Source organism: Alligator mississippiensis, chromosome 1, assembly GCF_030867095.1.
Source record: "Alligator mississippiensis isolate rAllMis1 chromosome 1, rAllMis1, whole genome shotgun sequence".
Taxonomy (NCBI): domain Eukaryota; kingdom Metazoa; phylum Chordata; order Crocodylia; family Alligatoridae; genus Alligator; species Alligator mississippiensis.
The window spans coordinates 365475864-365491124 of NC_081824.1; the positions used below are offsets into that span (position 1 = coordinate 365475864).

A 15261-nucleotide genomic window follows, 5' to 3' on the forward strand; every position below is an offset into this window, starting at 1 on the left:
TTTAACTAGATTTCCCCTAAGGAAATTTGTTTCTTCCTTTCCTGTCAACACAACAAAACATCTTGTCATGAATATCTGAAACTCCTCTAACAGCTATCTCTGAAAAACTTCTCCTTTTAGTCAGCTGCAACCTGGAAACCTGCCAATGGCAACAGCACATTGTGCCAGCAGTTCTCAAGTGTTTATGGAACTGTACCGTTTATCAGATGAAGAGCTCCATGGCACCCCTTCTATTCATTCATGAGCACTGTGACCCAACAGGGAGATGAAGTTGCTCCCAAAAGCAGTATTGCAGATCTTTTTTCCACACTGTGGGTTAGTGCACTGAATGCTAAATGAGCAAGTTAGAATTTGGAATCCCTGTACTAAGGGTTTCCTAATAATCTTTAACATGGGTTCTATATAAAAGAAAAGGTATGTCCCTGTAATACTGAATCATTAATTACAGGAGGGCAACCTAAGGGGAAAGGCTTAAAATGCATCTCATGGGATTTCATCTGTATCACTGACTTGTTTTGGCACCTCTGAATGCTGTTCTGAAGGCTGGGCAGTCAGGCTCCTGATGGAACGAATCTTGCTGTGTTTCCTGGGAGAAATCACATTAAGAAGTTAAAGCCATGTAAAGCTTTTCATAAATAACCAAGTGCAGACACTTCCTCAATAACAAAAGCTCCAAATGGCAGCTTTCATAAATGCTTGCCCTGAAATGGGTTCATGATCCTTCTTTTTGTACAAGGGAAATAAAGCGTGTGTTACATAAATACCAGTAAAGAGCAGATAGAGCTCTGAGGCAGATATCTTCCATTACCAGAACTTGAGTCATAACTGAAGCTGTGGCCAGGCTCATCTTGCATTTCAACTGTGACTTTAAACTCACCATGACCAAGCTGAGATGACAGACAGAACTGTCACTAGTAAGTTAGAAATCTTCCTTTGAGCATTACCAATGAACAAATGCTTGGCTAGGTTTGCCTCAATATTACTCAACCACTTTATTCTCAGGCTTACGTTCTTATTAAAAGAGAACCCATTCCTATTTTTGGAGACTAATGGTGTGCTTCACCAAAGGAGATGAAAATCAGCATGCAACGGGGGAAGTCCCCTCGCCACAGGATAAGAAACATGGAAAAATATCCAATCCATTAACAGACTTACAAGTACAGAGCAACTACAACAGTTGGACTAGGTTTCACAGGGCTGGCTGTTAAACCACAGTTTAATTAAGGGTAACCTTGGGGTTGCTTTAACTTATACAGATGGCAGTGGCTCCTAAAGGAATATTATGGCAGCAGTGACTTGTTAAAACAGCCCAAAGGGACTTTGGCTGGGCCAGCATCAGGGTCCCCCTGTCTTTCCAGTCTGGATTACTATTCTCAAATTCAAAGGCATTTAAAACATTGATTACATCACATTGATTATCTCTCCTCACCTTTCAAACTGCACTTTCTTGTGTCCTCCTTCTTTAACATAGTCAAGAACCTGCTTCTGAGTCCGGCCACTGGAACAGAACCACAGTTAAACTGTTAAACCCCCAATATTGTGTTTGCTAATGTTTAATTTGACTAGCACTCAGCAAATAAATATTTTTTATTGAAAGAATGCAATGAACAGTATTGTCTATCCATGGATAAAATGTCACTCGCATCTTTTTACCATGAAGATGCCTTTCTAGAGTAGTTCAATGCTTACGTTTAACAATGTACCCTTCATACTGAATTATGTTACTAAAAGGTTACCAAAGGCAGAGAGAGAAATTTCAACTTTCCTCTTGCAAATAAAACATGGCAGGATGCCTTCTGAGGGTTAAACTGCAGTATTACCTCAATAAAATGGTGTCAATAAACATTGGTAATGAGGACTGAAGGGAAAATAGTTGAAATATACATCAACATTCAATTTTTGGTCTTAAAGACATTAACCTACAGGTACAAACACATTTGGTAAGAATTCAGTCTGGGAGTAACTTCAGGTCTTCCTTCTATGTTCCATGAAAAAATTACTAATGTCAATCACTTATATTGTGCAAGGATAGGAACACCAGAGGAAAAGGAAAGCAATAAGAATTTGCTCCCAAACAGAAATATCTATCCTATGTCTGGAGAATGCTCAGTAGGAAATAAAAGCCTCCATAACTGGTATGAGCTATAAACTGGCCAGCTGAGGCAAGGTTGGTCTCTTTCCTGGAATGCTCTCAGCAGACATCAGAGTGAGAGACATGGAAAACAGGAGAGCTCACCCATGCTGAATGTACTTGCATTTTTCCCATTCACTTTTGTAAATCCAATAGTTTATGCAGATGTGTACCTACTCATGGAGATGGTCCTTCCACCTCAACTTCTCTACTGTTCAGACAAGAGAGAGTTGGAACAGATTGAAGAGGACATGATTTTATACTTGTATAAGGCATATCTAATTTTGCCCTTGCTTTGAAGAAGACCTAACAAAATGCAGATTGTAGGAAATCAGAACTAAATCAGAACATGGTTGGTGACACATTGGCTTTACTAATATCAAGTCCATATCTAAACTTGAAAAGGGTGGCCAGCAGAGCTATACTGATAACTCTTCCTAGTGTAGATACAGTTTATTCTTGCAAGGAGTGCTTTGTTGGCAGATCGTATACCAGTTTTCTAAACAAAATACTCTGTATTGGCAAAAGGACTTTTTTGGTAATAAAGCTGCATCTATATGATTTTTGCCAGCATAAAAAACAGAAAGTCACAACCATAACCAATATTACTATGCAAGTTGGCTTAACACACAGGTGGTTCACTGGGCTAATGGTTTTATGTCCACTAAGTGACGCAGACTGAAAAACTACAGCTGGTATTAGCAGTGAACTGACAAGGATGTCTATTTCAAAACTGGTATTAGCAAGAAAACTGATGAGACCATCAGATTCTGGAAAAATAGCAGGTGTACTTTAGATGGTGCAAGTGATGTCTTTTTGTTGAAACCTTAAGGGATGGCAAATAGCTAGCAAAATTCACCCAATAAAAGTGGTTGCCTGCATTAGCTGCAGGCATTTTAAGTAGTGATGATGACTGTACAAACAAAAGTCTTAAGTGGACACCTGGCCTAAGAGGAAACTCCTGTCCCTTTTAACCACAGTCTCCACCTTCTCACTGGAATCAAGGTTTCTGCTGAATAGGGGTGGATTTGTTAGGCTTCAGGGAAACCATGCAAGGAAAACCTGAAAATCTTGTGTGCTGTAGAACAAGGCTCATTCCTTGGGAGCTCAAGGGACACTATTAAGAAGGCAGAGAAGTAAATAGCAGTACTGTTGGTGGGGTCTGTCCAGTGCACAGATTGTCTGTTGAGTGAAACAAATGCACTGGACTATATTAACTTGTCACTTTCCCATACACCCTTGAACAGTTAACATTGCATAAGCTACTATATATAAGACATTTAGGATTTTATTCCATAGCCTTGTTCATGCTACTCTAGTGGGACAGAAGACAGGATCTAGATCCACCTTATAAACCAAATAAATGAGAGCTGCATAAGCTTCCATGGTTGGACAGGTAGTTTAGACATTATAGTGCCACAGTCTGCAGTGTGGAGGAGGAAAGAAACATTAATTAGGTGAGATTAGAATAAGAACCATGTGATATGATTTGAATGGCAGCAGGGGACAGATAAGAAAAATCAAGTCTTACCTGAACCTAAATGATGAACCTCTAGAAAAGAGAACAGGTTTAGGCTTTGGTTTGGGCTCCTCAAAAAGTCTGAAAAAGGCATGATGTTCTACACAGATCTTCCAGAAAGACTTGCAGAAGTCCCGACTAGCCATCAGAAACTCCAAGGTGTCCTGGAATGAACTCTTCAAGAGAAGAGAGCATGAATAACTGAGTGAGTTAATGTGGGAGAAATACACACTGTATTTACACACTGATGGACCAGAAGTTATGTTGCAAATTTTCCTTGCTTATTGAGTCCATCCTCCCATCTTGAAAACTCTCCACAGACTCTTCACAGGACTATAACATAACAACTGCCTAAATTTTCTCTCGCTGCCTCATGTATCATAGCTAAGGCAAGGCTCCTCAAATTATTCGCAAAATGCTGTTTATATTAAGTCAGAATATTCCAATTTATTGCCAATTTATATTTCTCTCTTCATTCCAATTGATATTTATACCTGCTGACATTTCACCTTTCTACAGCATCCAGCCAGGAAGAAACAAATGGATTTCACAAAACAGCATCATCATTCATATTTTTTTGAAGCACAGCATATGACTAAGACATACAAACATGATTTGTAGTGACTTTTCTGAAATATTGTTTAATGGGAATATCTTGTAAAAAGTCCTTCAAGTAGATTAACACATCCTTCCTCCTTTGCCAAGAAGCCTTTAATAATTTCTGCTTCCCTACTCCTGCACCCTATACCAAAACCTTGAGTTTGATCCAATATCAGCTTCAGAACATTTGTTTAGTTCTGTATTCCAGGAGAAGTGGTACGACGTATTCTCAGAACTGAGAGACCCATCACTCATTAACTCCAGAATGGGAGAATCTGCTGAACTGAAGATTCTTCCCCGCTTGCAGGCAGGCAAAGACATCTATCCCTATTCTAGGGCCACTGAACATCACAGTTGTGTATCATAGTAGTAGTGCATTGCCCCCACAGTTTAACTTAACGTTAATAATTCAAAGTGGGCACAAAACTGACAGCCCCAGCTTTAAAAGGAAGCTGTGTATCATGTTTTTAGCACTGGCTTTTGGATCAGTATGTTAAGTAAATTTGGCATCATATAAAATCTTTGCCCATTTGTTAATCTTGTTCAAGGCTTTTCAGTTCTTATGTCCTCTGTTGAGGCTGCCCATGACAGATGCCAGTTTTAATGCTGACATGACGGAACAAGTTATAAAAGCACTAGCACCAAGGTGAATGAATGCAAGCAATTATTACAAAATGTCTACTTATGAGCCAAGAAACTAAACCTCATATTTTACTCGTGTGTAGCAATTCACCAAAGAACCCATCCCAGCATTCCTTCAATCCTACCATGGACTTACATTCACATCAGGCCGCAGTTTGATAAGAAAACGCTTTCTCTTGAAGCTGAGCTTCCGAACCTTGGCCCAGTTGAAGGCATTGATCTTGGTGTGACCCTGAAGAGAAGTGCAATCATGTTGCAGATTAAAAGAAGAGTCTGTCTATTGCAGCAAATAACCAGAAGACAAACCTAACAGTTAAGGAAAGCCTTCTATATGTTCTATATTTAAAATGTAGTTCATTTGCAATTGTGATATTACTAATCATTTAGACACCAACCCTGCAAACACATATACACATTCCTAACTATAAGCACATAAGTTACGGTCACCAAAGTCAAGTATTAAAGTTAAAGGCACACATGTTTATGGGGCTTGGATGCTTTTTACTGTGGAAGTGACAAGAAACAACTATACTAGGGACTGCACAAATTCAGATAAAATAGTCCCTACCCAGATGTTATAATATAATCTTAAGTGTTTTTTTAATTTTTTTTACAAATATCTTTCCAGCTCCCTCCCTTTTTATCTGATGAGTAAAATCAATACCCCTTTAAAAACCTTTTCTTTCTATGAAAAAAAACCTTAAGCATGCAGTCTCAGCATTAATCCTTTCTCCAAGTAAAAGATATAAAAGGAAACTACTTGACAGTGTTTATTTGAAGAGCTCAGGAGCAACGCAGCAAGTCCAAGAAAGAGACTCCTGTTAAGAAAACACTTTCTGAATATTAATTAGGGTCTCACAGATTAGCAAGCAACAGACTCCCTCAATTAAATGATGCCAAAAGTGAAAGAAGATTTAAAATATTAGTCATTTCAATTTACTAATGAAGAATTCATGAATGTGCCTATAACCCAGTTTAGGAGTTGCCAAAAGCAGCTTTTATTGGAGTCCTAATTAATTATACAAACCCAGACTGCTCTGCAGTTCCTACATCAGACACAGCTACAAATATTGATACACTGTGATGATTTTTGTTAGATCAGCCTGGCTCTCTATGACTTTCATAATTACCTCTGTTAGAAAATTCAATGGCACAGCCAAGGGCTTCTAAATACTTTATAGACAACCATAACTCAACTTTGATGCGTTTTATGAATGAAACTTTATCATCTCTTTTTTATTTTCAAATCTCATTTTTCTCAATTACAGCCTTTGTCCTGTAAAGACAACTGCCTGCCCAAACTCTTATGCCTACATAGAGGCAATGGACTACAACAAGTCAGGTGACTCCAATGGCATCTCCCTCCCAGTGAAGTTGTACATAAGCTCAGTAATAAGCGCTGTAGCCAATAGAAGCTGAGAGTTCTCAGTACCTTGCAGCATCAACCTCCCTGGCCTTGAACTGGCAACTAGATCTGCTTGGATGGATCCTACCACTTGGCAAGAACCAGTGAAGGCAGTAATGTTTTGCATAGATGCTGGGCATAGGATCAGGGCCTTGTTCTGAAAACTTCCTATTCCTTTAAAATATAACCCAGGAAGATAGGGAGGGAAGGGGTATGCAATTACTTCAACATACATGAATTTTTAACCACTTTCCTCCAGTTTTTATTTTAAGATGTGCTTTTAGTTGTATGGGTTTACAGGTAGGCCATTTTCACTTGTGGGAGTTTCTGGTGAAATTAATTTTTCACTTCCAAACCAAGTCTATTGGAAAGCTGAATCAAAGCTTGCTTAGGGCTGGTAGGTGGAATTTTTTTTTTTTTAAAGTAAGATTTTTTTTTTTAAATCAGAGTGAACTTTTAATGCAAAATCTTTTCAGCGATTGAAAACAGAAATGTTAAAGCAGAGTACGCAGAGGCAGGGTCAGACATTTTGGGCAGTGTGTAAGCAAACCTAACTCTTTCTGTAATGAGACCAAGGTAAACCAGCTGATTATCTGTCCCTTTGTGATCATTACAGAGCTTGGTTTATTAATCACCTCATGAGAGGCTGATGGAGGAAAGTCAGGACTGAAAGCTGAATATGAAGTTTCAGTAAATGCATTTTTAAACCCAACTTGCATGGAAGCAAGGGTTGGGGGTGCCGAGGGGAGAGAAAAACCTTTTTACTGAGAGGAGGATTGCTGGATTGGACAAAGGGAGAATGAAGAGCCTGTTGAGGAGCAATCACAGTTGGCTCTAGGTTTTGTGAAGCCTTATAGGAAGCAATACTATGGGAGAGTTCCATCCTCTTCTCACCTATTCCTGAATCTCTTCCTCCCCACCTCCACCTGTACACACTCAATACTCTCACTCCTAGTTCATGCTTGCCTGATCCATGCCTTGTTTCTCATTTGGGGTGGCCTGTTTCCTCAGCTATATGGATCAGGGTAGTGAGGACTTATAGACCCTATGGACCTTTTAAGATGTAGGTGAAATCTTATGCAACTGTCTATGCCTAATACCAGCCCTGGACACTAATTTGGAGATGCCCTGACATTTTAATGGCTCTCAATTCCTTTTAGCTTTCATCTGCCATAAAGATAGATGGAAACTGGACTCAGCTGGACACATTTCCTATATAGGCAACACCTTAATCACCATGAACATAATAGGTGTTTCAGCAGGTCTAATGTAAAGACTGAAGCCATGATCAGAGTGGCCTAACCTGAAACACCAGAATGCCTGTGTTGGCAACTGCCAGGTTGATCTTTGTTCCTTCCCTGTCCTTTGCTGGATGCAATCGAATTCCATACATCTCCAGCCGACGGGCAATCTCTAGCAACTGGAAATCTGATTCTGCTGGTGTCTGTCCCCTGCAGAAACAAAAGCCAGGAAACCTAATCCTTATTAATTTGTGATCATGGGACCAAAAAAACATTTTATTAGATAGTACCCATCTGCCCCTTTCATTTTACCTAACTTCCAGCAACTACAAAAATAGGTCTAGCATCAGGTATAGTAGTCAAAAAAGCAACATTTCTTAAAAGGAACTCTTAGTGCCTCAATTTTTGCATGCCCAACTTCAGATACTGTAAAGGATTTTGACTGTTTCAAAAATGCTGAGGCTTCTTAAAATAAGACAGATTTGGAAGAGCTTCAGTATGAGAAGCAGTTCCTCCTGGAACTATTTAGCACATCTGCAGTTGAACAGGCAGATCTCAGATTGGCCTCCTCAGTCATCCACAGACTCACAAATTACTTCCTATTTGCTGGAAAACTGTCATCCTCATATCGAGAGACTACCAACGACCAATACAAAACCAATTCCCACTTAAAATACAAGTAAGTATACGTGGAGAAGTCTGGGCATCAGAATTTTAGCAATCATACCCCTGCTTGGTTTTTTTTAAGATAAAGAACATACTATAAATAAAAATGTTTCAGTTTTAATCAAACACTCTTGCTGGTGAACTCAGAAGCCAGCCAACCAGAGTATATAACCTCAAAACCACAGACAGACTTATATACCTCAGCCAAAAGAATTGTAACCTTCAAACATTACACTGTGAAAAGACACAGACGTTATTGTGTACACAAGTCAGTTTTGTTATTTGCTTGTCCATATCTTCAACCGTTACGTTTAAATTCTGTATAATTTATATGAACATGACCATAGATCGTATTGCGAAAAGAATTCATAAAAATGAAAGATGATGGGAATAGTATAGCATATAACTGATTGAGAAGAAAAAATGTGGAAAGGGGTAAACAAAACACAGAGGACACTAATGTAAATTAATGTACATTTTTGGGTCCCATAAACATTCATTTCTTCATTATTAAATCATGCAGCAGTCCTGGTTGAGGTAACTGCTCATATAAAAAACAAAGTCATGACAACTACCCAGACTGCTTAGTTCAAATGCAGCAATGTCCGTTTTGAACAGCGTGAAAAGCAGCAATGTGTGTCCTTCAGTCTTTACGGGTTCCTTCCAAACCAAACCAAACCAAACCAAACCAAACCAAACCAAACCAAACCAAACCAAACCAAACCAAACCCTTACTTCAATTTCTAATAAGATTTTATATTCTATTTGCAGAATCTCTCAGAGTTCCCCTCAAGATTCTAAAAGAAGCCCTCTCCTCCTGGAAGGTGAAAAGGCTGTAATTCCATGTCCTTGAAATCAATGAGATTATTGACAATCACCTGCATGACAAGGGTCATCATTTGTAATCATATCTGTATATATTAAATCAGCAGTGGAGTGTTTTGTATAAATCAGGCTCTGAAAATAAGTGAATGCTTGAATGAAAAATCAGACCTGACTGACACTCCTGTACATTGATAGTACAAATAAAAAAGGAAGCTAAGGAAAAATTCATAGGCCTGTAAGTCATCTATAGATAAAGCCTATTATAAATTTACAGCTAGAATTACACTGGATGCAAAGGAAGCCAACAAGAAAAAAAAGCTGGGACTTACATATGATTCAGGTGGAATTCCATAATTTTGTCTTCTAGTGCTTCTTGCTGAGGTATATACTTGTTCTTTGCTAAGTGTTCACGATCTATGGTTTCATCGAAATCCCCAATCTCAGCTAGAGAGAATGCAGGGGAGGGGGAGGAAGAGGAAATCAAAAGATATATAGTCGGATAAACCAAAAGAAAGATAACTAGAAACATGGCAGAGAAATAAAAATACATTTGTTCAAAACTTCAGCATGAGTTTTTATAAGGCATATTTTTTAAGTAATTTTCCAGATACGCCTTTCTTGTCTTCTTTATGAGTAAGTGGAACAGTGAGAGGTGGCTCAGTAGGTAGAATATACACTTGCACAGATGAAATATTCACAAAGCTATGTTGGCTTGGGTATAAATCAGAGGCTGGCATGTAAGATACACCACCACCTTGGTGAACATTCTGGTGGAATAGATCCATTTTGTTGCTTTCACTGTGGCACTCAATACAACTTCATTTGCTCCAGAACAATGATCTCTCCAGAACTCCACTTTAAAGCCCCTTCCAATTATGTACTATGGCAGGGTTGTCCAACTTCTAAGCCCCTGGGGGAGGGGGCGCATGCTGTGGGTGCTACACACCATACAGGCTATATCAGGCAAGGCATGGGCCACTGAGCAACCTGCCCAGTGAATGTTCCTCTACCCTGCTTGCTACATGGCTATATTCACACAGGCACTCCCTCCACTGCTGTACCACATGAGCACAACCCCTCTCCATGCACAGCCCTGGATTCACCCTCAGCTCCCCATGTACTGGTCTAACCCCTGGGTGGAGGCAAGAAGCAACAGGTGGAGGAGAAAGAGGGAACCCAGAGACTGTCTGCTGTTGCAGCTTGAGCAATAGGGGAGTGGTGGCTCAGCAAGGAGCCTGAGGGCCACAACTTCAACTCTCACAGGTAACACATAGCCCATGCCAAGGGCTGTAAGTTGGACAGCCCTGCATTATGGCAAATTTTAAAAATAATTGTTTTAATTCTTTGATTAAATACAGTCATACAGAGCATCCTGCACAATTATGAAGCTTTATCCCTGATGGACTGTAAAATAAGAAAGGCACGTGTGATGCTCCTTTCCCTGCCTTTCTAATGCATTCCTGTGAACTGAGTTTAATAATTTTCCCATATAAAGTTGCTGCCATCTGCTACACTTGTTTCAGTAATAATAAGCATGAAAGCTTGCTAAATAACATACCTTCCAGCCCTGTCATATTACCACATTAAGTGGGACGCCACTTTGCTTTTTCTTTTTGAAATCTACTTATGGGAATCAGACAAAATATTTAATAGCATAATGCTTCCTTCTTTATTGTAACTTACTGACAAGCTTCTGAAGGCATTGCTATTGGTTACTTCATTAAATTATATCCCCCCAGCTCATTCTGGTCCCAATGTTCTAGGAAGAACAATACTTTGAAGGCTGTAATTGTTCTGTCCAGCCCGTGTGAATGAGCACTGACAGACCCCAGTTCCCACACTTTATTTTTTTATCAATGCACTAAATTAAAATCCAGAGAACATATGCAAACAATTAATACATTCTACAGCTTTCTTAAATCATACACTTTCTTGATACTTCCAGAGCTCAGAAGTGAAAAGAATTAATAAATTAAAATATTATTTTTCACCCATGAGCTTCAATGCCCTTTCTGCATAGTTTTCCTCAGTTCCTATTTTCTAAATTTCAGGAGACCCAAAGTATTGCTGCCTTACTATTGTATCACTGACTTCTATCACGTTCACTATATCTGTCTTTTCTAAATTCACTTCAAAATTGTCCTCTTGGCATTAAAATTGTTGTCTCCTAACTTGTGCTCACCTTCATAAGCTGTTTTTTAATATGTGAGCTAATGTTATAGCAACTCATTTGCTGCTGTCATGTTTTTATATTAAGAGCAGGCTGTAACATCAGTATAACCCACAGATTTACCACTCAGAAAAAGATTACTGAAAACAGGCAGCCACCATGCAAAGACCTATTCTGCACAACAGCTGGAAGAATACAGTAATCTTCTGCTTCCTTACCTCTTCCCAATTTTATATCATTATTATCACCACCTGTTTAATTTTATTTATTATTCTAAATAATAGTCTCACCCCAATTTAAACTTAATCTCCTTTTGCTTCCCATTTGTACCCTCTCTCCTCAGACTCCCCATAGCTGGGGGCATTTCCATATCTAACTGAAACTTTCTCTCTCCTTATGTTCTCTCTAGCCCCTGACTTTGAAGAGCTCTGGTTTTCAATATACTACAACGGGAGCCAGAGTTTTACTAATAACAGAGTGTTTAAAGTCAGAAGATCAGGACCATTAGACCACTTAGTCTGACCTCCTGTGCATCATGAACCATTACATTTCACTCAGGTATCTTTATATTAGGCCAATCAAATGGATTAGACTAAAGCATTTGAGTCCTTGGGGAACTAAACTGCTGTACTAAAGGCAGAGAAAAGGAGAGAGATTTAGGATGTCTTTACACATGTTCTGGGATTGGGGTGGAGGGTGTTTTAATTAGAGCGTATAGGTGCCCTTATGTTTCAGCAAGCCTGGGACCCTGGCTATGGCAAGGAATTATTTAGGTGAAATATTCTCAGGAGGTCCTAGCAGGAAATCCATGCACCACACTGCAGAAGGTAGCAAAAAACCCCTATGTCAAATCCAGTCTGAGCTCAAAATTCCATCAAAGGAGCAATGAGGCGATTATTTTAACCCGAACCTTGGGGAACAGACTTAACCGTCAAAAATCCAATCCAGAGGACTCTCTGCACTGCCTCAAAGTGAGCGGGGGATGGAGAGGGAGTCTATCTTGCAGGAATCCTGCTTCTCCTCTAACCAGTCTTTGATGATTCAGAAGAAGGTTAAAACAAAACAAAACAAAGGACATAATTAGGGATCTACTCACTCTGTGATTTTTGCAGAAACTCCTAGAAAAAGACATTTTTTGCAATCACTGTGAAAATTGTCCTTCCCCATGATTTTGCGTGGAATTGCCAGAAAAACAAAAAAATTATAAAAATAAAATGTTTGCTCCCCAGTGGGAGCCAGCAGCCGCTGTGGCCTGGCTGCACAGCCTGCTGGGGAAGGGAAAGCTGCTAGCATGAAGGAGAGCAATCAAGATGGCAACCGCCCCCTACTCTGCTGATTAGCCAAGAGGGCAGACTTTTATAGGGGACTGTCCCACTCTGCCAATCAGCAGCAAGGGGTGTACTGCATGAAAGGCAGCCCTCTCAGTCAATCAGTGGCGAGGGGCAAGGCTGCTGTGGCCCCTCAGCCAATCAGCAGCAGGAGGGAAGGGGTGACAGGGTGGGGTGGGGGGGCTTACTACAAAAGTAATTTTTACTTCTCCTGCAACGCACTTTAAGTAGATCCCTATATATAATGAATGAACTGTAGAGTGAGGTGGCTGGAGGGGAACCTTTTCAGGAGACTGGCCAAAGCCCAGAAACACAGGATTTGCTTGTTGTCTCAGGGCAGAGTTACAAGCATGATGAGTATACTGAGTGTCAGAGCTCCTGTTCTCTTCATGGCCCACAAAAGGAGGGACTGAACATGGGAATTCAAACACCAGAAGTCTAACAGTGCAGACAGAAATGCATCTCCTAGCTAAAACAGGATGATTTCTCCAAAGTGCTCTGAGTTGCAGCGTTACCCCAGACCAAACAGACATTCACTGTTGGCTCCAGGGGGAGGGGACTCTCCCTGGGGGCTGGGAGCCTGCAGCCAGGTTCCCATAGTAATGGCTAGGCTCTCTGCCAGTGCTCACTGTTTTCAGAATGGGAGGGGGAAAGGCAGCAGAGAGAGCTCTTTCTTGGGGCTCCCCACCTGGTGCTGAAAGATGGAGTGGGTGAATAGGAGTCCCCCCCACCTCAGGGGGCTCCAATACACCCACCCCACCCTTGGGGGGGGCTGAACAACCCTAGACTTAACTCTCTCTGGTCCCTTTCCCCCCTCCCATTCTGCAAACAGGGACAGGCTGGGAGCTCTGCAAGCACAAGTTACAAAAGATGCTACGTTTTGGAACATCTTTATCTGATACCTCATTCAATGAAGGGTCAGATTTTCACTTGATTGGCCATTTTTTAAGTTGTTTGCAGCCATGCACTTGTGTTTGGCCACGGCTATAAACTACTTTTCGTGGCCAGATCAGGTGAAAACTGTCACTTCTGTCTGCACCCTGCAGGTTCCATTCTGACGGTTAGCCCTTACCTTTGAACCTCCAGGTAGTAACACTTCTCCCAAAATGGAACTAATCATATCCTTTGTAAAGGCTTCTACTCTCATTTTAAAGACTTCAAAAATGGTGAGTCTTAATTACCCACAATGCTATGAAACTGCAATTCATTTTGAAGTTAAATTCAGTTTCCAGTAACTGGGCTTTTTTACTGTTTTACTAGCAAGACTGAAAAGCTCTCAGCATATCTCCTTTCTTGTAGAAGTAACCACGTACAGTGATCAAGTCACCATTTTATCTCCTCTTTGATACAATGAATAGAATTCAGCCCTTCAAGCTTTATATTGTAAGGCTAGTTTTCCACATCCTTCAGCACTGAATCCCATTTGTGGTTTTCCCAATGCTGTTTATAGAGAAGGCAAGATCTTGTCCCTACCTCTACTTGATATTCCCCTTTTTCCAAAGGTCAAATTAGCCCTATTTGCCACAGCAAGTTAAGGCAATTATCTGTGCTCAGACTGAGACACTTTCCAGCTCCTTACAACTTTCAGGGAAGAGCAAGTAAAAATGACAGGAAAAGAAAAATGTTTGTTCATTTCTGTTATGATTTTGCTGAGTCCCATTTATGAAAAAGCTGAGCTGAGTTTTTTTTCAAAAAAACCAAGCAAACCCCCCCAAAACATTCAGCTATACACCATGACACAGGTTGCTCATTTTATTTATTTACAGTTTGTCTTTTGCTACTGATTAATCACATAGGCTGGTGGAGGCCAAAGCAAAGAGAACTGTTGGTATCTGCTTATAGATTAAAGATTGATAAGGGATGAAAAACCCCTACCACCAAACAGACCATTTCTGACACTGGATAGTGGGATTTATCTGTTCCTGACAAAAAAGGACTTTGACAGCCTTTGTTTGCTGAGTAACTGTCTGTCTGTCAGCACTGAAGTAGAATATGTGGTGCTGGAGTTTACAATGGCTATTCAAAGTAGTGATCTACTATGACTAAACAATTTTGGCAAAGACTATATATGCTTCAAAGTGGATTTTCACAACATTATTCTAGATAGGGATATCCATAAATTCTTGAAATGGAAAAATGTGTTCTCTTTTACGTGATTTGGAGGATAAAAGTAACCCTGACAGGCTGATATAAATGTATGTATGATCCAAGTGAGCACATTTTTATTGCTCATATTTCTGGATAAAAGCAAGTTAAAATCTATTGACTGTCTCCCTTCCCTCACCTCCCCTAATAAAAATCTCAGGGCTATGACTTAAGTCTGACATTCTAAATGAGTTTATTTACTGTGCTTCAGACAGTATACAGACCTCCAGGAATCATATGGTCCAATGACACAATACTATATTAAATGTAAATGATAAAACACAAAAGTAATTAATTTGAGAAATTCAATGCATTTGCCATTTCTCTGCAGAAACTGTTCCTCAGAAGCCCCTGCCAGGTTGTTAAGCATAGCTTTTTGAAAACATAGCTTCAAAGGTCCAGAATGTTTCTAATGACCCATTCTCTTCACTTGAAAGAGTAAAGCTGATAAACTACATAAAAAATACATAATACAACACAGTGCACAGAAGCTCTCACATGGGTTTTTCTATGTCATATTGCTTAATATGCTGCAGATATGTTCAGCCTAACAAACTTCCTTCTACTCACCACTCCTTTATCACATACT

General features: G+C 39.9%; 1 protein-coding gene across 6 annotated transcripts in view; it reads right to left on the reverse strand.

The window, feature by feature from the left end:
- The window catches only part of FARP1 (FERM, ARH/RhoGEF and pleckstrin domain protein 1), a 336645-nt gene that overhangs the window by 68543 nt on the left and 252841 nt on the right, over nt 1–15261 (reverse strand). For 4 of the 6 annotated variants that reach the window (XM_019486931.2, XM_014600372.3, XM_019486928.2 and 1 more), the window contains 6 exons: nt 9359–9473; nt 7601–7748; nt 5029–5124; nt 3663–3826; nt 1430–1498; nt 511–586 (listed from right to left, as the gene is read on the reverse strand). In XM_019486931.2, the coding sequence (XP_019342476.1) occupies nt 511–586; nt 1430–1498; nt 3663–3826; nt 5029–5124; nt 7601–7748; nt 9359–9473 (668 nt within the window). The remainder of the gene's footprint in view (nt 1–510; nt 587–1429; nt 1499–3662; nt 3827–5028; nt 5125–7600; nt 7749–9358; nt 9474–15261) is intronic. The other 2 variants (XM_059721111.1, XM_019486929.2) reach the window with 1 other exon arrangement.